At 37.5% G+C, this 23,919-nt stretch overlaps 2 protein-coding genes across 3 annotated transcripts in view; one reads left to right on the forward strand and one right to left on the reverse strand.

The window, feature by feature from the left end:
- The window catches only part of LARP4 (La ribonucleoprotein 4), a 170,654-nt gene that overhangs the window by 13,780 nt on the left and 132,955 nt on the right, over positions 1-23,919 (forward strand). The gene's annotated exons all lie outside the window — the stretch shown is intronic.
- Positions 13,614-23,919, reverse strand: part of FAM186A (family with sequence similarity 186 member A) — a 74,859-nt gene continuing 64,553 nt past the window's right edge. The window contains exon 9 of the mRNA XM_070621287.1: positions 13,614-13,691. Coding sequence (XP_070477388.1) covers positions 13,670-13,691 — 22 coding nt within the window. The 3' untranslated portion in view covers positions 13,614-13,669. The remainder of the gene's footprint in view (positions 13,692-23,919) is intronic.

Consider the following 23,919-nt stretch of genomic DNA (forward strand, 5'->3'; position numbering starts at 1 on the left):
TCAGACTTGTTACTCTTTTGTATTGTATGTGTTTTAAATTGGTGCTAAAATATTCTATCTTTGTAAATAAACTGAGAAAAGTGGGGTAAAAGGAACTAAAAATTTTAGTTATTGTAACTGTCAAAAATATTATTAACATTTTCCAGATCCTAACATAAAATGAACACCCACAACTAGGTCCATTGGATAAGAAGATTGTGTGGAACATTGGATTGTATTAACGCATGTTGAAATAAATATGTATATAGCATTTACTCCAATTGTGTAAATATGATGGAAGTTTGTGATGATTCAGTTCTGGCAGTTGGTTCTAAATAGTGATCCTCAGATTCTGTATCCCGAAAGTCCCAGATGTGCCCAATTTATCTCCTTTCACGGGAAATTTTTTTTTATTAGACTTATTAGAGAAGTATAGAATTGTGTTTTAGGGTTGCTTGATTGATCTTGTTTTTTAAGTGCTAGATAATGCTAGGACCTGGTAAACCTGAGTTTTTTAATAGAAGGTGAGTAGAATTAGAACTATGATCTCCAATTAGTTCATTTACCTAGCAGAATTGGAAGCCAGGACTTTAGTTCAGCAGTCTTATAATTATAAATTAGTACTTGAAATGAAGGCTGACCATATTTCTTTATCTTGTTTTCCATTAGGTAGTTTATTTATTGAACAGCTAAACTAGATTAAAAAAGGAAAAGATATGGTCTTTTATAAGTAGCTTTTATCCTAATTGGAGACAATTACTGTATACATAAGAGAAAGACTCAATACTTTATACTAATCCTTTTATTCTGTCCTCTGCTTGAGGTGCTTGATCAAGGCAAAGCCCTTTAAACTCAAGTATGACCAGGTCTAGATCCTTAAATTGCACTATCTTTAAAATGTCTTTGTCTTCCAAATAAATCAGATAATGTTGGAACATTCCCATTAGTGAGTCAGGCTGACCAAACATGGTTTCAGTGTATTTCTTGCTGTAACTTTTTAATTTTCCTTTTTTTCCTTTCCTATACCTGTTGAATGACAACTATTACTGCAAGACTCAAAAGTTAACAGGCTCTTGTGTAGAGTATTTTCATGAGTTAAGAAACTTCTGTTATCTGGGCATTGACAGCAGACTGTATATTCAAGGATCAATTTTTTATTCTAATAGAGAAACAGTCCAAATTTTTACTTTTGGTATAGGGTCTGTGGTGCTTTTAAAACATAATTCACAAATTCTTTGATATTCCTCCCTTCCGAAGGTGCGCCCCCTCCCCTTGAACACAGATAGTACTTAGGGACTTGCTTCTAATGAATAGAATGTGGCAGAAATAGTGAGGCACTTCTGAGACTAGGTCATAAACAGGCATTGTGGCTGCATCCTTTCTGTCTCTCTTGGATTATTGAGAAGCCAGCTAACTCATTATAAGGATACTCAAGAAGCCCTGTGGAGAGGTTCATATGGCCTCTAGCCAACAACTATGTGAGTGAGCCAATATGAAAGTAGATCCTCCAGCTCTAGTCAAGTTTTGAGATGACTGCAACCTCATGAGAGACCTTGAGCCAGAACCAGCTAGCTAAGGTGCTATTGAACTCCTGACCCACAGAAATTGAGATAATATATGTGTGTTGTTTTAAGCCACTGAATTTTGGAGGTAATTTGTTAACGCAACAATAGATAACTGACATACCATCTTATAACATTTTGTAGCAAAAGATTGATAAATCTTTTATCCATCTTATAAGACTATCCATCTTATAGTCCAACGTTGTTTAGTTCTCCTAAATTCTTACATTTTTTGTTATTTCTTTGGACTGTCTTTGGACGGAGAGATATGCATTAAAGTTATTAGCATTTTTCTGCCATTTCCCCAATCTTCTCCTGTTGTTGCTACTTTGCAAAATTTGTAGCTGTATTGTTGCATAGATATTCATGACAATTGTATCTTCATAGTGAGTTGTAGCTTTTAGCACTATAAAGTATTCTTGTTTGTCTCATTTAATACTTTTTTGCTTGAATGCTACCTGTCTGATATTAAGATTATAATCTTTGCTTTTCTTTTTTTTTTTGAGGAAGATCAGCCCTAAGCTAACATCTGCTGCCAATCCTCCTCTTTTTGCTGAGGAAGACTGGCCCTGAGCTAACATCCATGCCCATCTTCCTCTACTATATATGTGGGATGCCTGCCACAGCATGGCTTGCCAAGTGGTGCCATGTCCACACTCGGGATCCGAACTGGGGAACCCCCAGGCCACCAAAGCAGAATGTGCGCACTTAACGCTGTGCCACCAGGCCGGCCCAACCCTTGCTTTTAAATTTGCATTTGCCCAGTACATCTTTGTACATTCTTTTATTTTAGGCTCTCTTATATACATCCTAGAGATGGGTTTTATTTCATGAATCAATCTGAAAATCTTTTTCTTTTAATAAGTGATTTAAGCCCATTTATATATGTATATTTATACAACTGCTATATTTTATCTCAATTATGTCATCTTTACATATACAAAATAATGCCTAAGGGGCCAGCCCTGTGGCTGAGTGGTTAAGTTCATGTGATGGCCCAGGGTTTCACCGGTTCAGATCCTGGGCATGGACGTGGCATTGCTTATCAAGCCATGCTGAGGTAGCATCCCACGTAGCACAAACCAGAAGGACCTACAACTAGAATATACAACTATGTACTGGGGGGCTTTGGGGAGAAGAAGAAGGAGGAGGAGGAGAAGAAAAAAAGATTGGCAACAGATGTTAGCTCAGGTGCCAATCTTTATAAAAAGAAAAAGAGCTTTCGAGAAAAAAACAAAAATAATGCATGGTCTTCCAGTAAACTGTGTGTTCAGTTTCCTTTGCTCTGTGTTGTTATTTGTGTGTGTTCTCTTGATATTTAGGGAAATTTATATTTTTGTTCTAATGATTCCCTTTATACCAATACTCATATAATACCTTGGTCCTCTTTTTCTTTACACATTGACTATTTGTTTCCTACTTGGAGCAGTAATGAAAGAACTTGAAACCACCTCCTTCTCTCTCTCCTCTGTGCCCTCCACCATCCAATTTTAGTTAATAGTATTATTTTTCTTAACGTTTATTCTTGTCCTCCTAAATACGTTTTGGTTTATAAATTCAGTTTTTTGGCTTTAAATGACATCTTTTAACTACCACTTTTTACCTGTTAAGACAATCTGAGCTATTCTACTGTTTCTCTCTCCCCCTTCTCTCTCTCTCTCTCTCTTTTTTTTTTTTTTGGTGATTACTACATTGTCAGATCATATAAAACTTATATACTATTCTTACTCCCACTTTTGTTTTAGTTGTAGATATATAGCTACATGTATTCAGTGTGCACCACCAGTCTTTTTGCTGAAGTTTTCTCAGTCCTGCCTTAGTTGAGTGCGGTTTGTTCTCAGGAAGGACTTATGAGTATAATAGTCCCAGGGGTTTATCATACTGAAAACTTTTTTCTGTAGCCTTCATACTTATAGGATAGTTTGTCTGCATTTAAAATCCTAGGTGCACATTCTTTCCCTTGATTGTATTATAGATGTTGCTTTACTATTTTCTGGCTTTGACTCTTGCTGAGAAGTTTGATGCCAAACTGGTGTGCTATCCTTCGAAAGTAACTTGGTCTTTCTGCCAGGAAGTACAGGTGATTTTTTTCCTTTGTATGAAAGTATAATAATTTTCCAGGATAAATCTAAGTGTCGACCAATCTGGGTCCATGTAAACCTGGTATATAGTGTGTCCTTTCAATACGTAGGTTCGGGGGCTGGCCCAGTGGTGCAGTGGTTAAGTGCCCACGTTCTGCTTTGGTGGCTCAGGGTTTGCCGGTTCGGATCCTGGGTGTGGACATACACACTGCTTGTCAAGCCATGCTGTGGTAGGCGTCCCACATATAAAGTAGAGGGAGATGGGCACAGATGTTAGCTTAGGGCTAGTCTTCCTCAGCAAAAAGAGGAGGATTGACAGCAGTTGTTAGCTCAGGGCTAATCTTCCTCAAAAAAAAAAAAAAAAATCAATACGTAGGTTCAGATCTTCTTCTCCTCCCCCAAGAAAAGTGTTGTTGTATTATAATTGTAAATGTTATTTTTTCTTTCCTTTGTTTTTTGAGGAAGATTAACCCTGAGCTAACATCTGCTACCAATCCTCCTCTTTTTGCTGAGGAAGACTGGCCCTGAGCTAACATTCGTGCCCATCTTCCTCTACTTTATATGTGAGATGCCTACCACAACATGGCTTGGCAAGCAGTGCCATGTCCACACCTGGGATCCAAACCGGCGAATCCTGGGCCACTGAAGCGGAATGTGCGAACTTAACCGCTGCACCACCAGGCCGGCCCCCTATTTTCTTCTTCTTCATTATTTTTACTTTCTTCTTAAAAGCATCCAGAAATATGTATTTTGGATGTTGTTTGATTTCTATATTACTTTTTCTTTGATCCTTTTAATCTCTTTATTTATTTCATTATTCTTGGCTTTTCTTATTTCCATCCTCTATGTGTTATACAGTACAATTGGTCCTAACTATCTCTTTTGTTGTTTTAGGCTGCATTCCCTGGGACACAGACTCTGAGACAGAGATTTTTGTGTGAGAAGTTTATTGGAGTGTACCCTTGGGATCAACACTTGTGATGACATGAAGGAAGGAGGATTGGACAGGAGAGACTGAACTGAAGTTAGTGGTGTGCTGGTAAATGTTTAACAACCAATTCTCAGGGGGAGAAAAATCCCTGATTTGTAACATTTTCCAGCATGTAAATGCTTCCATCATGGTCAATTTTAAGCTACCAAATGACAACACTGAACATAGATCTGGGAAAAAATGCATAGTTCCACCCATACAGAAACCGTAGACATAACCTCAAGAGCATAGATTAACAGTTAATGTAGTAAAATAATTAGGAAGTAATGAGTATTGAGTATTTATTATTTTGTTTTGAATATAATTTATTTAATTTTAAGTTTATGTAATTTAAGTTTTAGTAATGGCTATGTTTAACAGCCTGCCTGCAAAATTCCTAAAACTATTAACATTGGCTCTCAAAGGCCAGTAGGTGCCAGCTCCAGCACGCCACTGACCATGATCAGTCACAGGAAAGGTCTCAGCCCATCCCATGAGGAGCTTTGAAGTAGGGATGGCCCTTCAGAGTTGTCCCACCTTGAGGCAGGGCTCTCTGTATCTTGGCATGCACCAGTTGTTGGATGCAGGTGAATCTTGGGGAGGGTTTAACCTTGGGTGGGAGGGTTTTCTTTGGCTAAAGGAAATTGCCAGAGAAGGACTCAGCCACCAACATTCTAGCAACTTGGGGAATGTGTGCTTCAGTCCTGACGGCGATATCTGAGGAGCACACCACAGGATCCACTACACTTACATATGCTGTAGTTTAGTCTTGGTTTCTGCTTTGGGACAGCATTTTTTTCTGGAATGCTTTCATCTGTCAAAACTTGTGATTCTTGTTTCTGTTTTGTTTTGTTTTGTTTTCTCATAGTAACTTTGTATGGCTACTGAATTTTTGTAATGGTTGTTATTTATGTTTGAATATGTTGGATTTTTCTGGGTCAGCTTTTAACAGATGGAACTTTCGGGGAGAATGGAGAGGGTTTAAGAGCCTTTTCCGGTTTTTCAGCTCAAGTGCTCCCTCTTCTGTTGCCATAGTGAAGAGCAGTTTTCTTAATTGTGCTTTTTTTGTAGTCAGGCTTCTGATTCTCCTATTCTTTTTCTCAGTGGCATATTTATTACCAGTTACTTCTTTCTTCCATTTACCACTGGCTGCTGTCTTCAAGGAACAATGACTTTACTTTCCAAAGTTCCTCTTTCTCTTAAAGTGTCATTTTCCCAAGATTGCCACCTTTGTTCTTATGAAATTCCTAAGCTCTTATGTTTTGACTCTTCTTGCCAGTGCTGATCCGCCAGGTTTCAGACTAGCTCTCAGCTCTTCCTCCTAAGGGTTGGTTGATTTCCTACTGGGAGCAAACCCTTGTTGATGATATCAGGTTCTGCTCAACACTAGGACCCTCCATATTCTCTACTCTTTCAAGCAGAATCTGTGAACTTTACACACTTGTAGGAGTTCTGGATGGTCTCTACTGTAATTTTCCCAACATGCATGTAAATTAGAGATTGGAGGATTTTTTTTTCTGTATTTAGTATCAGTTGTAGGAATATTTATTTGCTTCCCTTTTTGCTCTGTACAGTTTTTAGGAAGAGATGTGGGAAGAGTCACAGGAACCCAGAATGTGTATTTGTTTTTAATATACATAAATAATATTGTACTTTAAATATCCTTCTACTTTTTATTTTTTCACTTAAAATTATGTGTTTAAAATCTATCTGCAGGGGCTGGCCCAGTGGCACAGCAGTTAAGACCGCATGTTCTGCTTTGGCGGCCCGGGGTTTGCCAGTTCAAATCCCGGGTGCAGACATGGCACCACTTGGCAAGCCATGCTGTGGCAGGCATCCCACATACAAAGTAGAGGAAGATGGACACGGATCTTAGCTCAGGGCCAGTCTTCCTCAGCAAAAAGAGGAGGATCAGCAGCAGATGTTAGCTCAGTGCTAATCTTCCTCAAAAAAAAAAAAATCTATCTGTGCACTATATGTACACTTAGTACATTACTTTTAATTGCTGTCTTTCTTCCACAGTCTGTATCCACCCTACTTTGTGTACCTGTTTCCCTGATTAAAACACCTGGATTGCTTGCACCTCCCTGCTATCATGGAAAGAATTGGATAAACACTTATATATGTTCCCATGGTAACCCATATGACATTTTTTCTAGGACATATACCCAAGAGATGGGATCTTGGGATTACAGGACACACACACACTTAACTTCACTAAGTATTTCCAGGTTGCGTCCCAGAACGTCTAAGGCAGTTTACACTTTTACCTTCTGTGCACAAGAGGTCAGTCTTCTCATACATTTTGCCAAGATTTTGTATTAACCACTTCTTAAATTTTGCCACACTGGTAAATAATCCATCAAGTTTTGGCCTTGAGTTTTGTCTTGTGTTTTTTTTTGTTGTCGTTTAATTTCAGCTTTATAGAGGTATAATTGACAAAATTGTAAGTTATTTAAAGTGTACATTGTAATGATTTAAGTTTTGTATTTTTGGATCTTGTTTAAGAAACCTTTCCTCATCTTAAGTCACAAAGATATTTTCCTGTATTTTCTTCCATTAGCTTCATAGTTTTACTTTTCCATTTATATCTTTAAGCCATCTGAAATTTACCTTTGTATGCAGTGTGAGGTAGGGATCTAACTTAAGTGGCTCTGAGCTAACATCTGTGCCTGTCTTCCTCTATTTTGTATGAAGGATGCCTCCACAGCATGGCTTTGATGAGTGGTGTAGGTCTGTGCCAGGGATCCAAACCCTCAAACCTGGGCCACCAAAGCAGAGCATGCTGAACTATAACCACTGTGCCACTGGGCTGGCTCCCAGATTCTCTCTTCTTAAACTCTCTGATTTTAGAGTAAATAATTAGGCAACTTTTCCTTTTTTGGTGAGGAAGATTGGCATGAATGCTAGTTCAGGGCTAGTCTTCCTCAAGCAACAAAAGAGGAAAATTGGCAACAGATGTTAGCTCAGGGTGAACCTTCCTCACCAAAAAAAAAAAAAAAGGCCTAGCAATATATTACCTATAAGGGATACACTTAAAATGAAAGGATTTGGACAAGTTGAAAGTAAAGAGATATAAGTAGATAGTCTAGGCTAATATGAACAGAAACAGACACCTGCGCATGCACGTGTGCGCCCACACACACACACACAGAAAACCTAGAAACAAAACAAGTAGCTATTTTACATAAGACAAATTCAAGCTACAAATTCAAGGCAAAAAGTATTATCAGGGACAAAGTAAAAACAGTAGGCTTGGTACAGATTATCAGGAGCTCAGCCAAGTGGAGATATCAAGTGGCTAGTTGGATATATGGGACTAGAATTCAGGGTCAGAGTTCAGAGGCCAAGTCAAAGCTGAGATATAAATTTGGAGTTATCAGCACATATATGGTATTTAAAGCCTGACTAAATGAGACCATCAAGGGAGTGTAAACAGGAAAAGAGTTCCAAGGAGTAAACTCTGAACTACTCCAACATTTTGAGGTCAGGGAGATGAAGAAGAACCAGCAAAAGGATGTAGAAGCCGGAGAAAGAGGAGGCAAACCAGGAGAGCATGGTGCCCTGGAACTCATGGGGAAAAAATTATTTCAAAGAAAGTGACTGGCAGTTTTAAATGTTGGTGATAGGTCGAGTAAGAGGAGGACTGAAAATTGACTCTTGGATTTAACGATATGGAGGTTGTTGGTGACCCTGCTAGGAGCAAGTTTGATGATGAAGTGAGGGCAAAGACCTGATAAGAGTGTGTTCAGGAGAGGAGAGAAATTAGACGATGAACTTATACAATTTTTCAGAAGAGTTTTGCTGTGAAAGGAAGGAGAGAAATGGGACAGTAATTGGTGGGGGAAGTGGGTCTAAGAGAGTTTTTTGTTTTTTAAGTTTAGGAAAATAATATTACATTAGAGAGGAAAATATTGATGGTACAGAGAGAGATGGGAGAATTACCGAAGCAATGTCCTTGACTAGAAGAGAGGAGATGGAATCTAGTGTAGAGGTGGAAGGGCTAGCATTAAATAGAAGTCAGGTGGTTGATCCACAGGTATCAAGAGAGAAAGTGGGTACAAACGCAGACAGTTGGGGAAATGTGGTGGTAGAAATATGTGGAGTTGATAATGGTTGCTTCCATTTTTCAGTGCAATAAGGAGCTAGGTCATCAGCCAAGAAAGAAAATGAAAGAGGGGCCAGCCCAGTGGCCAAGTTGTTACGTTCGCTCATTCTGCTTAGGCTGCTCAGGGTTCACCAGTTTGGGTTCTGGGCGTGGATCTACACACCACTCATCAAGCTATGCTGTGGTGGCATCCCACATAGAAGAACTAGAATGATTTACAGCTAGGATATACAACTATGTACAGGAGCTTTGGGGAGGAAAGAAAAAAAGAAAATGAAAGAGAAGGCCTCAGAGATTTGAGGAGACAAGAGAAAATACAAAATTATTGTCCAGGAAAGTCAGAGTGAATGGATTAGAGAAATACAGTCTGTTTGCCAGGCAGCATTATGGGGCCACTTGAGGTTAATGATTATTTAAAGTGAGACCAGTCAGCAAATTTGAATGTTTTCCTGAAGCCAAATTCAGCTGCCAGGGTGCAGCTATGGAGTAGACAGAGAAAATTAGATTTAAGCTGGGCTGTAATCAGCCAAGAAGTACTTCAGAGCAAGAGAGGAGCAAATGAGTTTGAGTTGAGGGCTTATGCAAGGGACTGACTATGATTATTGACCATGGAATTGAAACTGGGTTGCAAAGGAAGTGAGGACATGAAGGGATGAGGGACAGTAATAAGGTAGTAGAATCAATGTAGTAAAAGGTCCCTGTGGAGATCAAAGTGTTGTTGGAGATGGAGTTCTAGCGGGAGTCAGCTGTAAAGAGGTGATGTTTGGAGAATGAGTTATTTGAAACTGAGATTATGAGTGGGTCACAGGGGTTTGTTTTTGTTTTTGTTTTGCGGTACTAACAAGATCAAAGGTATGACTAATAGCTATAAGATTAAATCACTGAAGGAGAACAGATAAAAACATTGTGAGGCCAGGTGTTGGAAAGATCTTTATGAATATTGAAATATCTAGGGATTATGACAAGTACAAAATAGAGAGACAATGAGCAAGGAGAAGGTAAAGGACTGCAACAGAGAGGGCCATGGGTGGTATATAGTCTAATGACAGGAGACTTCAAGTTGAGTGTATTAGACAGTAGGGGAGAATAATCTGAAAGTAGCATTGAGGAGTGAGGAAGACCCCCACCTCATTTCCAGGCCAAGTGATAAGGGGAATGTGGGAGTTAAAATAGACATCATTTGAGAGGACTGCAGGCAAGGCAGTATTATCAGGGGAGAGCCAGGGGTTAGTTATTGCTTTGTATATTTTGCAGTTACATTGTTATAAGCACCTATATTAACAATATACATGCATTGTATTATCTGTATATTACATATTCTTGATCTGCTGTCTCCCTTTGTCCCTAGTGATGCTTTTTGCCTTGAATCTATTTTTGTCAGATATTAGATGTCTGCTTGGCTTTCTTTTGGTTCATATTTGCCTTTTCCCTTCTTGTTTTAACTTGTCCTATCCTTTCTTTTAAATATGTCTCTTGTAGACATTATATTGCTGGATCTTGTTTTTTAATTCAATCTGAGATTTCTATCTTTTCTTTGGTGAATTTAACTACTATATTAAATTGCTTTTATGTTAGAACTTTTTATTCCATTTCAGTTTAAATTTTCTTTCAGTTTTTCTTTTTGCTTCTTGCTCATTTCCTTGGATATGAGCAAGAAGTTTTTGTTAAGGGCTTGAAAGGCTTGCATTTTATATTTGTTCTTCCGTTGGTTATCCATAACTTGTTAAGACTCTTACTTCTGTTTATTTTTCCAAATTATGAAACTTATAAACATAGATCTTACCTTCTTTCTTAGTAAGACAAGTACTTTAACACATACACTCTTACCTGTCTCAGATGTTGTATTCTGTCCCCTACTTTGTTATATTTGGTGTATACATATATATATGTACACACACACACACATATATATGTATGTATATATATATATATAATTATTTTTTAGACAAACTTTACAGTTATTTTCTCATTTTTACTATCTTATATTTTTATGGCATTTCCTAAAATTTTTGTTTGTTAGATTGCTTTATCCAAGAGTAGTTTCAAAGAGGATCTTTATGATAATCTGCTGAGACCTTGAAGGTCTGAGAATATATTTACTGTACCTTCACATTGAAATGATAGCTTAGCTTAATATAAAATTTTAGAGGCAACATTTCTTTGTTCAATATTTTGAAAATACTTCTTTATTATTTTCCTGCCTCTAATGTTGTCATTAAGAAGTCTGACATCATACTAATTCATTTTCTTGGTGGGTGAGCTGCTCTTCTTAGAAAGTCCTTAGAATTTTCTCTTTGCCTTTGGAGTTCTTAAAGTTCATTAAGATATCACTAAGTTATTGTTTTTCCATATCAACGCTATCATACCATACACCTTTTCAATATCAGTCTTTCTTTGGAAGTTCTCAATTGTTTTTTTCTTTTCTTTTCTTTTCTTTTTCCTGCTTTATCTCCCCAAATCCCCCTGGTACGTAGTTGTATATCTTAGTTGCAGGTCCTTCTAGTTGTGGCATATGGGACACCGCCTCAACGTGGCCTGACGAGCAGTGCCATGTCCGCGCCCAGGATTGGAACCCTGGGCTGCCGCAGCAGGGCATGCAAACTTAACCACTCGGCCATGGGACCAGCCCCTCAATTGTTTTTTTCATATGTCTTCCCTCCATTTACTTTTTTTCTCTTCTGTTAGCACATATAAATGCTGTCATTTCTATATCTAGCCTCCATATTTCTTAATTTTTATATTTTTCATCTCTTATTCCTTCTTAATGTCGTCTGCAAAAATTTCTTGACCTGACCTTGGGCTATGTCCATTTTGCTATTTATATCACCTAATGAGTTTATTTCAACAGTGTTTTGAATATTCAGTAATCCTACTTGGGTCTTTATAATTATTTGTTTCTGCTTCATTATCAGTATCTATTCAGAGACATTTATTTGGCTTGTATTCTATTAATTCTTGTCATCTAGAATAGGATATTCAGTTTATTGCTAATTGTCTAGTTCTTTTTCCGTTTTTTTTTTTTTTTTTTTTGAAGATTAGCCCTGGGCTAACATCCATCATCAATCCTCTTTTTGCTGAAGAAGATTGGCCCTGAGCTAACATCTGTGGCCATCTTCCTCTATTTTATATGTTGGACACCTGCCACAGCATGGCTTGATAAGTGGTGCATAGGTCTGCACCCGGGATCTGAACCAGCGAACCCCAGGCTGCCTAAGCAGAGTGCGCAAACTTAACTGCTGTGCCACCGTGCTGGCCCCTAGTTACTTTTCTATTTCTAATTGTCTAGTTATTTTTCCCCGTGAGGTCATTTTTTTTTCATGGGTATCAGTTATCTTTGTAGGTAACAGATGGAGAAAGGGATAGGAGGAATCAAAAAGAAGGCCTTAGCTTGTGCCACTCCTGGTGATTGGGGGAGTCCAATTTTGAATATCCTCATGTGTGTCATTCTCATCAGAAGGCTTTGCCTCTTAGCAAACTTCTCTGTACCTTACCCTAGGCTTTGTTCTTTTCTAAGAATGTATTTGTCTAGTTCTCTGAGTGAAAAGACCTATGGGGACAGGTAGGAAGAAACCCTTAGATGCTTACTGGTTAAGCCGGCATTTACCGTTTTTTACCTTACATCCCAATAGTGTTCCCCTACGAACCTCCTTTTTGGTATTGTAGTAGGGCTGATGGGGAAGACAGTGATCTACTCTGAGTGGGCAATGTAGTAGATAGAAAAGAGCGCAACTCAAAATTTCTCCCTAGATCTACTTATGTTTGGGAGCCTGGTCCACCTCTGTCCAGGGCTACTCTTTCCCTTCTTTACCAAATCATAACCACCTTCTGACGCCCCAGGGTTTCTGCTGGTTTTCTTTTCTTTTATAATATTCATTCATTTTTTTTATACTTGCTTTTTCTCCCCAATCCCCCTAGTACATAGTTATATATTTTAGTTGTGGGTCCTTCTAGTTGTGGCATGTGGGACACTGCCTCAGTATGGCCTGAAGAGCAGTGCCATGTCCGTGCCCAGGATCCGAACTGGCGAAACCCTGGGCCACGGAAGCAGAGTGCACAAACCTAACCATTTGGCCACAGGGCCAGCCCCCGATTCATTAATTTCTTATTTATTTTATTTTCTTTCCTTTCCTTTTTTTTTTTTTTTTGAGGAAGATTAGCCCTGAGCTAACATCCGCTGCCAATCCTCCTCTTTTTGCTGAGGAAGACTAGCCCTGAGCTAACATCGTGCCCATCTTCCTCTGCTTTATATGTGAGACTCCTACTACATCATGGCTTGTCAATCGGTCCCATGTCCGAACCCAGGATCCGAACTGGTGAACCCCAGGCCGCCGAAGTGGAATGTGCACACTTAACCACTGTGCCACCAGGCTGGCCCCTCATTTCTTATTTCTGAAGCATCTTTGGGTTTGGGTTGGGGGAGGTAGACTGTGCCACATTGCCATCATGTGAGGGGCCACGTCATGTCTCTTTTATGACAGCCTACCCCAGTGTCTGTTGAAGCTTTATGTTTCTAGTAATCTAGAGCAGAAGATATTCTTTCTTGAGTGGTCATAGTAGTAGCCTGGAAATGAAGATGTTTAACCTAAAGAACTACAGGCAGAACATAAAAGCAAAGGATAGGGGACCAGCCTGGTGGCGTAGTGGTTAAGTTCATATACTCTTTGGCAACCCATGGTTCGTAGGTTCAGATCCCAGGTGCGAACCTGACACCACTTGTCAAGCCACGCTGTGGTGGTATCCCACATAAAATAGAGGAAGGCTGGCACAGATGTTAGCTCAGCAACAACCTTCCTCAAGCAAAAAGAGGAAGATTGGCCACAGATATTAGCTCAGGGCCAACCTTCCTCACATACACACACACAAAAAGCAAAGGATAGACAAAGTAATATATATACATGAAGGAGAGCAAATAGGCATTTTACTGAAATATTGAAATTTATTTTCAACATGCTTGTGTTTAATTCTACAGTCACTTAGGAGTCTTCTTAAACCTGGAAATAAGACAAGGAAATCTTATTATGAATTGCTCTTAAACGCATTTGTGGGAATATAGATGACTCATTGGGAAAATAAGAGTGCCTCTAGAACTCACAAAGTTAAACTAGTGAAATTGATATGTAATCTGTATTTATAGAAGTCACCTTAACAAGGCAGAATGTCTCCCAGGACCAGGATCAGGAAGGGCAGGGCTTGGCAATAGCTTATTACTTATTAAACAGTATTCTTATGCCTAGATTTAGAGACAATGGTTGTTATTTATGGGCCTGATCTTGTCTATATTTTCCAAATTTTCTATGATGAACATACATTACTTTCGTAATGGGAAAAAAAAAATTATTTTGGGGCCAGCCCGGTGGCACAGCAGTTAGGTCTGCACATTCCTCTTCATCTGCCGGGGTTCCCTGGTTCGGATCCTGGGTGTGGACATGGCACTACTAAGTAAGCCATGCTGTGGCAGGCGTCCCACATATAAAGTGGAGGAACATGGGCATGGATGTTAGCTCAGGGCCAGTCTTCCTCAGCAAAAAGAGGAGGATTGGCAGCAGTTAGCTCAAGGCTAATCTTCCTCAAAAAAAAAATTATTTTATTGGAATTTTCATAGGAAAATCATCATATAAATTTACAAACTTGTGCAAGGATATTTGCTGCAACATTGTTTGTAATGTTAAAAAGATCCAAATTTTTATTAATAGGAGAACAGGTCAATAAATTATGATAGATCTATGCAATGAATATCATGCAATCAACAAAAATGATGTGAGCCTATTTTAGTATAGAAAGATTTCAAAGATGGACTGTTCAGTGAAACACAAAGCAGGTTTTAAAAAACATATTCAATATGAGCCCATTTTTTTAACTAAAAAGTGCACAGAAGTTTTTTGAAAAATATATGCAAGAAGTTTCTACTCCATCCTAACAACAAGTAAAAAGTTGAACAAACTGAAAAATCAACAACTCTTCTTACATCCTTCAGAGAAGTGAGGTCGCAGGGCAAACCATTGCCCCCCAAATTAGGCAGTACAGAAAATCACAACTTACGGGTGCAGAAACTCACAAGCAGAAACTTCTGCAGGAACCAGCGCCTGGTTCCTAAACTAACTGATAAGTTGCTGGAAGCTCAGTATGTACAAGTCTGAAAATTAAAAACTCCAGGGAGACCAAGTCAAAAGGACCTCCAGAAACCCTATCGGGTCCTCACAGTGACGACTGGAGAAAAATCCCCTCCTGTTTCTCTTAGAGAAGGAGGAAAGTATATTTTGGAATACACCAGAGCATTCTGTTCTTCTTGACAAGGCATGCACTCAAGAGAAACTATTTTACCAGGTGCTGGGGTTTTATCAGTGCCTAACCTACTTGGAGGAAGGGAAATACCCAAGTCTAGTTGGCTCTAGCCTTCCACATGGGGGAAGGGAAATACCCAATTCCAGCTCTCTCTAGCCATCCTGTCCCACCTAAGGTGGAGAGGTGGTAGCTGAAAAGCACTGGTAAAGTTCACAGTCCAGAGGCATAGGGTCTTCAAAAGACTGAGACCTAATCATAGGACTATAAAATCTTTCCTTTACTGCCATACCTTACCACTACACCACTAAAGGCCTATTTACCAGAGTTCCTTTCATCTAGTACATCATGTCTGGATCTTAACAAAAATTACAAGATGTACTAAAAGGCAAAAAACACAGTTTGAAGAGACTGAACAAGCATCAGAACCAAAGTCAGATATAGTAGGGATGTTGGAATTATCAGGCAGGGAATTTAAAACAGCTATCATTAATATGCTAAGGACTTGATAGAAAAAGTAGACAGCACGCAGGAACACATGGATAATGTAAACAGAGAGATGGATATTCTGAGAAAGAATAAAAATGAAATGCTGGAGGTAAAAAACACTGTAACAGAAATGAAGAATACCTTTAATGGCCTCATTAGTAGACTAGACATGGCCGAGAAACAAATCTCTGAGCTTGAGTATGTGACAATGGAAACTTCCAAAACTGAAAGCAAAGAGAAAAAAGACTGAAAAAACCAGAACAGAATATTCAGAAACTGTGGGACAACTACAAAAGGTGTAACGTGTAATGGGAATACCAGAAAGAGAAGAAAGAAAGGAACAGAGCAATATTTGAAGCAATAATAATGGAGAATTTCTCCAAAATAATGTCAGGCACAAAACTACAGAAACAGGAAACTCAGAGAACACTAAGCAGGACAAATGCCAAAGAAACTACTCTCAAGCATATCATACTTAAACTTCAGAAAAATCAATGTAAAAAAATCTTGAAAGAAACCAGAGAGGAAAAAAACGCCTTACCTATAGAGGAGCAAAGAAAATAATTATATCCAACTTCTCAGAAGCCATGCAAGCAAGAGAGGAGTATAATATTTAAAGTCTTGAGAGAAAACTACCAGCTTAGAGTTCTGTATTATGCAAAATTATCTTTAAAAAGTGAAGGAGAAATAAAGACTTTCTCAGACAAATAAAATTTGAGGGAATTTGTAGCCAGTAGACCTGCCTTGCAAGAAATGTTAAAAGAAGTTCTTCAGAGAGGGAAAATGGTATAGATCAGAAATTCAGATCTACATAAAGATAGGAAGAGCATTGGAGAAGGAATAGATGAAGGTAAAATAAAAGGTTTTATTTATCTTAATAGATCTGGCAGATAATAGTTTGTTCAAAATAATAGCAACCATGTATTCAATTATATATATATATATGTGCTTATGTTTAAGTAAAGTGGATGACAGATGATATAAGGGATGGGAGGGAATATTTTATTATAAAATACTAGCACTACTCATGAAGTGTTATAGTATTATTTGAAAGTGGATATGGATTAGTTGTAAATGTATAGTACAAACTCTAGAGCAACAACCAAAAAAAGTAATAAAAGAAGTATAACTGATATGCTAGGAAAGGAGAGAAAATGGAATTATAAAATCTCAATTGAAACCACAAAAAGCAGAAAAAGTGTGGAAGACAAAAATAGGAACAAAGAACAAAGGCAATAAATAGAAAACTCTAACTAACATGGTAGCTATTAATCCAACTATATCAATAATCACTTTAATGACTTTTAAATGTCAGTGATCTAAATACATCAATTAAAAGACAGAGATCGTCAGATCCAAAAACAAGACCCAACTATATGTTATCTATAAGAAACCTACTTTAAACATAAAGGCACATAGATTAAAAGTAAATGGATAGGAAAAAAATCACCATGCTAGCAGGAGTAGCTATATTAATTTCAGACAGAGCAGACTTCAGAGCAAGGAAAGTTATCAGGGATAAAGAGGAGTATTACATAACGATAAAGGGGTCAATAGTCCAAGATGACATAATAATCCTTAAAGTTTGCCTAACAAAAGAGCAAAAGAGCATCAAACTATGTGAGGCAAAAACTATAGAATTGCAAGGAGAAAGAAATAAATCCACTACTATAGTTGGAGACTTTAACACCCCTCTATCAGAAGTAGACAGATCCAGCAGGCAGAAAATCATTGAGGATATAGTTGAACTCAACAGCATCGTTAATCAACTGGATATAATTGATATCTCCAGAATACTTTACTCAACAACAGCAGATTACACTTTCTTTTCAAGCTCTTCTCTTTCTATTCACGAAGATAAACCACATTCTGGGCCATAAATCACACCTTAACAAATTTAAAATAGAAATCATACAGTGACTGCCCTCAGACCACAATAGAGTTAAACTTGAAATCAATAACAGAAAGATAGCTGGAAAATCCTAAATTATGTGAAAATTAAGCAACACATTTCTAAATAACGCATGGGGCCAAAGAAGAAATCTCAAGAGAAGTTTAAAAATTTTTTTAACTAAATGAAAATGAAAATACAATTTATCAAAATTTGTGGGATGTAGCAAAAGCAGTACTTAGAGGAAAATTTATAGCACTGAATGCACATACTAGGGAAAAAAAGATCTTAAATCAATAAATCTAAGCTTCCTCCTTGGGAAACTAGAAAAAGAAGAGCAGATTCAATTCAAAGTAAGCAGAAGAAAAGAAATACAAGAAATTAGAGCAGAAATCAATAGAGAAAATCAACAAATTTAACTGGGCATCTTGTATTTTGTCTGGCAACCTTACTCACCCCTCAACCTTGTGTTTATGTTGTTTAGAGTCACATATGTAGATAAAGTACAAAGCCAAATGTGTAGGAATAATAATATCAAGTTCAGGATTGTGGTTTCTAAGGACTAAAAAGAAGAAAAATGCCATTGGATAGGAGTACGCAGGGAAGTTCACTCTTATGTGTGTTTGTATTATGTATTTTTACTTTTTGGGTTTTTCCTTTTTTAAAGAATATATTTTATTTCTTAAGCTTAGTGTTGCATATGCAGATGTTTTTTATATTACTATGCTTTTTGTTGTCTGGAATATTTGTAATAAATATTTAAAAATTTTCAATAGCCCTCTAGATAAAGTCCAGAAAACCTAACATGGACTGTAAACATCTTCTTGGTTTCTCTGGCCCTGCCTACCTCTCTAATCTTGCCACTTCCAGTTTGTATACAACAGTTTGGCCATGCTGACCAATTTTCCTCAAAAGACCTCTGGGCCTTTGCCATTCCCTCTCTCCAGAACAGTCAGTCTTTGCCCCGAACCTTCCTCTTGTTGTTAGTCTCCACTTAATTGTCAGTGTCTTTAGGAACATTTCTCTGGCACTTTATCTATGTCTGGGTTGAGTACTGTGTAATTCCAGAACATTCAGTACTTTCACCATCACTTACCATTTATTCACACCGTATTGGAATTCCTGACTTCTCTGTATCTCCCATTAGAATATAAACTCTCATAGTGTAGAGACTGTGCCACACTTACCCTAACATCCCAGAGCCTAGTGCCTGGTACTAACAGGTTCTCAATAAATATTTGCTGTAGGAATTAATTAGTTAATTAATGATAGGCTGGTTTATTTAACATTCTTGAGGCATGTTATAATTTTATTTTTAATGTGAATCCTGTTATATAATTAGTATTTAGATGGAATCATAAAATCATATCACCCCATAGTGTGTAGGTTAGAAGTCATTACCTAAAATAAAATTCTCTCCAGTCATATTGCAAAGTTTAAGTTCAACATGGTCTGTCACCTAAACTAGGTCTTGCTTTTGTTGTTTACGACTAGCTGAGAGTAAGTGTTCATCAGATTATACAAACTATCCATAGGCATATGTGGTAAAGTTCTTAAAATTGCTTTTTATTTTTATGAATTCAAATTTGATCACTATAGCAGGTATTATTCTATTGTATGGTAAGTATGTACTGAATCTCTCCACTGGCATTCATGGAATCTAAGACAAATTCCATTGTTGCCTTATTTTCTTCTAAGTCTGCTCTTTTGCTTCATTTTCCTTGGAGTCCCTGTGCTGCTAACTAAAGATTGTGATTTAGTAACAGCTCCTAACCCCATCTGTAAAACGTAATACATTATACCTTAATAAAATAATACAACTTTCCTTTTCAAACAAAAATTATATGCCAAAATGTTAGCAATAGTATTATCCCTGAATGGTAGGGGTCAGAACTGATTTTTTAAAAAATCTTCTTTGTCATACTTTCTTGTGTTTTATAAATTTTCTGAATTTTTTGAATAAAAATAAATCAAATTATACTCAGAAAAAAGTGATTTCCCTCTTTTAAAAAAAGCCATAAGGTACATTTAAATTACTTAGGAGAAAGATTTTAAGTGGAATGGCAGATGGTTGGCATGGAAACAAGAAACACAAGGTCAGAGAGGAGTCTCTGGAGAAAAGGGATGCTGTGTAGCCCACACAACTGTCCAGGTTGCTTGTTAGGTACATCCTTCCACAAACAGTGGAGACGAATCCAAATCATAATCTCCTGTCACAACCATCGATATCACATAAGTAGCTTCTTCTGCCCTGATCCTATATTTACCAGCCAACTTTCTGATTTATGATTTGTGTCCTAAGTAGTTTTCCCCTCAGGGAAAATGCTCTAACAAGCCAAGGTAGACATCTGAAACATTCACTTATTTCCAAGTGTGCAAACCATCTGCTAGGACTATCCCTTAGGGAAATAAAGGATTATGATGTATCACACTATGTGCCCCCTTTCTCTACCTGTATTTTAAACAAATATTTGAATAGTGAAAGGCAAAATGTGTACATGTGTGCTTGTGTGTGACAGAGTAACAAAGTCACAGAGACATAGGGTGAATGACAAAGAGAAACAGCAGATCCAATTATTCTGAATGAACCTAACTTTTGCCTACTGTTTCGTAAGTAAGAATTAGTTTGATAGAGTAATAAGCTTAGGATACTATGGAGGTATGGAGAAATGGCATGTAAGGGCAATAGGGAAGATTAGGAAAGACTTTCCTGAGGGGAAAAAGTATAAACCAAATAAGTCAGTAATATTTTTTAGCTGTAAGTAACAGAATCCCTGACTAAGAATGGCTGAAACTATCAGGCCATTTATTGCTCACTTAACGAAAAGCCCAGAGGCAGGTGTACTTAGGGTTGTTCTAGCAACTCAATGTCATCAAGGACAGGGTTTTACTTATCTTTCTTCTCTGTAATTCTTGGTGTATTGTGTTTTTGTCCTGTAGTTATCACCTCCACGTTGCCAAAGATGGCAACAGCACCAAGCATCACATAACACATCAAGGCAGGAAGAGAAATTTTAATTCTAGTCACCCCTGTTGGAAACAAGAAGAAAGGGAACTAGGGAGTAAGGAGGGTTTTTTATTCATTTTTTTAAAAAAATTTTTTAGGAGATAAAGCAAAAGAAGCCATATGCTATTAACCCTGGATGTTTGCACGTATTGTTCCTTCTGCCTGTCATCCATGGTCTCTTGACCCCTTCCCACATATTGTATCTCAGTGCCTTATTTTCTTCTAAGTCTGCCTTTTTGCTTCATTTTCCATGGAGTCCCTGTGCTGCTAACTAAAGATTGGCCCATAGTAAGTAGTCAGTAAATATTTTTGAAAAGAAAGCAGGCAGAGAAAAAGTTGAGGAGTTGAATACGACAGGCAGCTAATCTCAAAACATATCTAAAATCAGGGGAGGTAAGTAATGAAGCAATTACAGTACAGAATGGTAGGTGCTAGGATAGTGTTAATTACAAGATGTTATGGCAGCCTATGGAGGAGTCAGAGAAGACAGCTCAGAAAGAGTGACTGTTAAAAGTGAGACCTAGGGGCCTGCCCTGTGGCCCAGTGGTTAAGTTCGTGTACTCTGCTTTGGTGGCCCAGGGTATCACCAGTTTGAATCCTGGGCGCGGACATGGCGCCACTCATCGAGCCGTGCTGAGGCGGCATCCCACATGCCACAATTAGAAGGACTCACAACTAAAAATACTCAACTATGAACCCGGGGCTTTGGGGAGAAAAAGGAAAAATAAAATCTTTCAAAAAAGAAAAAAAGTGAAAAAGTGAGACCTAGAGGACAGTGGAAATAACTAACCCAGAGGTAAAGAAAGTCTCTTGGTTTGCACTTTAATTGCCACAAAGTGAAATAAATATAATCCTCTTTGGAGGAGGGAGACCTTGAAGAGATTCTAGTTAGAAAAAAAGAGAATGATAAATAGTGCCCATTATTACTATTTAAGAAGTCTTGAAAATTGATTATTTTCTGTATTAATACTATTTTTAATGAAAAATAGCAAAAATCCAAGACTTCAGTTCTCCCATTTTCTATAATGTTTTGAACTTTTTCACTGTTTTCAGCATCTCCTACTCTGAAAGTTTTCAGGCATCTAACTCTACAAGTTAGAATCTTCTAATATGTATTTTGTATGTAAGAGCATGTCAAAATAGAAGTTTTGGCACGGCACAGTAGAAGGGTTGCCAGATTAAATACAGGATGCCTAGTTAAATTTGGATTTCAGATAAACAATGAGTAATTTTTTAGTAAAGGTATAAAATTGCATGAACCATACTTACACTAAATCATTTGTTGTTTTTCTGAAATTCAAATTTAACAGGGTGTCCTGTATTTTTATTTGCTAAATCTCGCAACCCTAACAATAGATACCCAATTCTAAAGAGAAGTGCTAGACTGGGGTTTACAAAGTAATTGACTCTTAATCTTCTAACTCACTCTGAGGATATGAAATGGTCAAGGAGAAGAGGATTTTGAGAGTGCTCCTACCATTCCTCCTAGGATAGGAGGAACTTAACAAGGGCCCCTGCATTTTGGAGGCCCAATAGGCTGGGGGTTATTGCATACCTGAAAAAAAAATAAGGCAAGTGATTGGTTGGCTAGCTTCTCTAATGGCAGAAGCAAAGAAGCAGCTGCTGCTGCGTTGGGATAAACCTTCAAACTCAGAGTTTATCTGGACAAAGGCTCAAGTGTTTCCTGTAGACTAGATGTGGGCCACACATACACAAATATCCAAGAGAGATGTCATGGAGTTGTCATGGATGTCCAGGAGGGCTGCCTGAATATGCAAACACATCTCAGCAGAGTGAAACTGAAGGTATCACAAATCTAAATAACCAGTTGGATTAGAAATGTGTTTGCCAAGTTCTGGAAATCTGCAGATGAGAGATCTCTAGTAATAACAATCTCCAAGGAACTCACCGAAGTACCCGCTGAAACAGTCAGCTTTAAAAATCTGCCACATCTAGGAAGTAATGATGTTAGAAAATGTGACAGTAATAGTAAGAACTTTCCCTTTACCATCTATCTCTTCCCTTCCTAGAGCTCTGTTTCCTAAGCTGTTCCATAGTAGCAAGCTAGAAACGTAGGAACAGTAACACTTGGCCATAAAAGAGAAAAGGAACTGTTCATGTCCTTCCCTTCTGTGACTAAGTTGCAATAATCTAAGCTGGAGGAGAGAAGAAGTCTCAACTTTAAAACAAAGTTACAGTTTTATTGTACATGTTCCTGGACATTTTAATTACTGACCAGATAAACTTATGTTACTGAAAAGTTACCAAAGATGTCATGGAACCACCTAGCTTTTCATCCAGAGGCAAGGTAAGAACTAGCCCCACTGAATAAATGTAAAGGGATGTACAGTCACTTTGAAAAATAACTTGGCAGTTTCTTGTAAAGTTCAACATACACTTATCATACAACCCAGCAATCCCACTCTTGGGTATTTATCTAAGAGAAATGAAAACTTACATTCACCCCAAAACCTGTATATGAATTTTTATAGCAGTTCTATTTATAATTGCCAAAAACTTGAAACAACCCAAATGTCTTTCACCTGGTGAATGGATAAACAAATGTGGTACAGCCATACAACAGCATTATACTAGTCAGTAAATGAAAAGGAATGATTTACTGATACATGAGACAACATGGATGAATCTCACATAAACTATGCTAAGTGAAAAAAGCCAGATTCAAAAGGTTACATACTATATATTTTGATTTATATGACATTCAAGAAAAAGTATAACTATAAGGATAGCAAATAGATTAGTGGTTGCCATAGCTATGCGTTTGTCAAGACTCAGAACTGTACCCTTTCTAAAGAGGATAAATTTTACTGTATATACATTATACCTAAAAAAAATCTATGAAACAAACAAACAAAAATCTCTGAAAACTCCTTGATTGTGAGTCCTTCTAAATAGTAAACTGGAAGTAAGGGTTTTACTAATTTTGTAGGGTTTAGCATGAGTAAGAAGTGGGTAGTTTGGAGGATATCTAATAGTTGAAGCTAGCTATGGAATGGAAATAAAGGAAATATTATTCAAAGAAAAAATTATATATCTTGTCCCAAGCACATTGAATTAGCAGTGTTATCACTCAAGATAACCAGTTAATTAATCACTCCAAAAAACGTAAAGGAAAATGGGAGACAAAAAGTTGCTTTCTTATGAGTCATGCTTATTCAACTTACTGGTTACATTTGCTCTGATAACTTTTTTTCGAGAACACTTGTGCTCATGGTATATGACTTTATATTGTATACATTATATAGTAATATATTTGCTGTTATTTTACTATATTATAGAATTTTAAATATCTTATCTCATGGTGACTGTCACCTAAACAAATTTGTGAATTAACACTGTTTCTTCCTACCTCAGGACTTGGATGTCACCAGAATAAATCAAACTGCTTCTGTGAACTCTTTTAGGTTACAAAAGTTCAATTTTCTAAATTCTTAGTTTAGAACATTAAATAATTCTCTGTCCTGAAAGAGAAAATGCAGACTCCAAAACTCTTCACTTCCACTGGGGTGATTTCCACTGGTTTACATGAGCA

The sequence above is a fragment of the Equus przewalskii genome, chromosome 5, assembly GCF_037783145.1.
Source record: "Equus przewalskii isolate Varuska chromosome 5, EquPr2, whole genome shotgun sequence".
NCBI classification, from domain to species: Eukaryota; Metazoa; Chordata; class Mammalia; order Perissodactyla; family Equidae; genus Equus; species Equus przewalskii.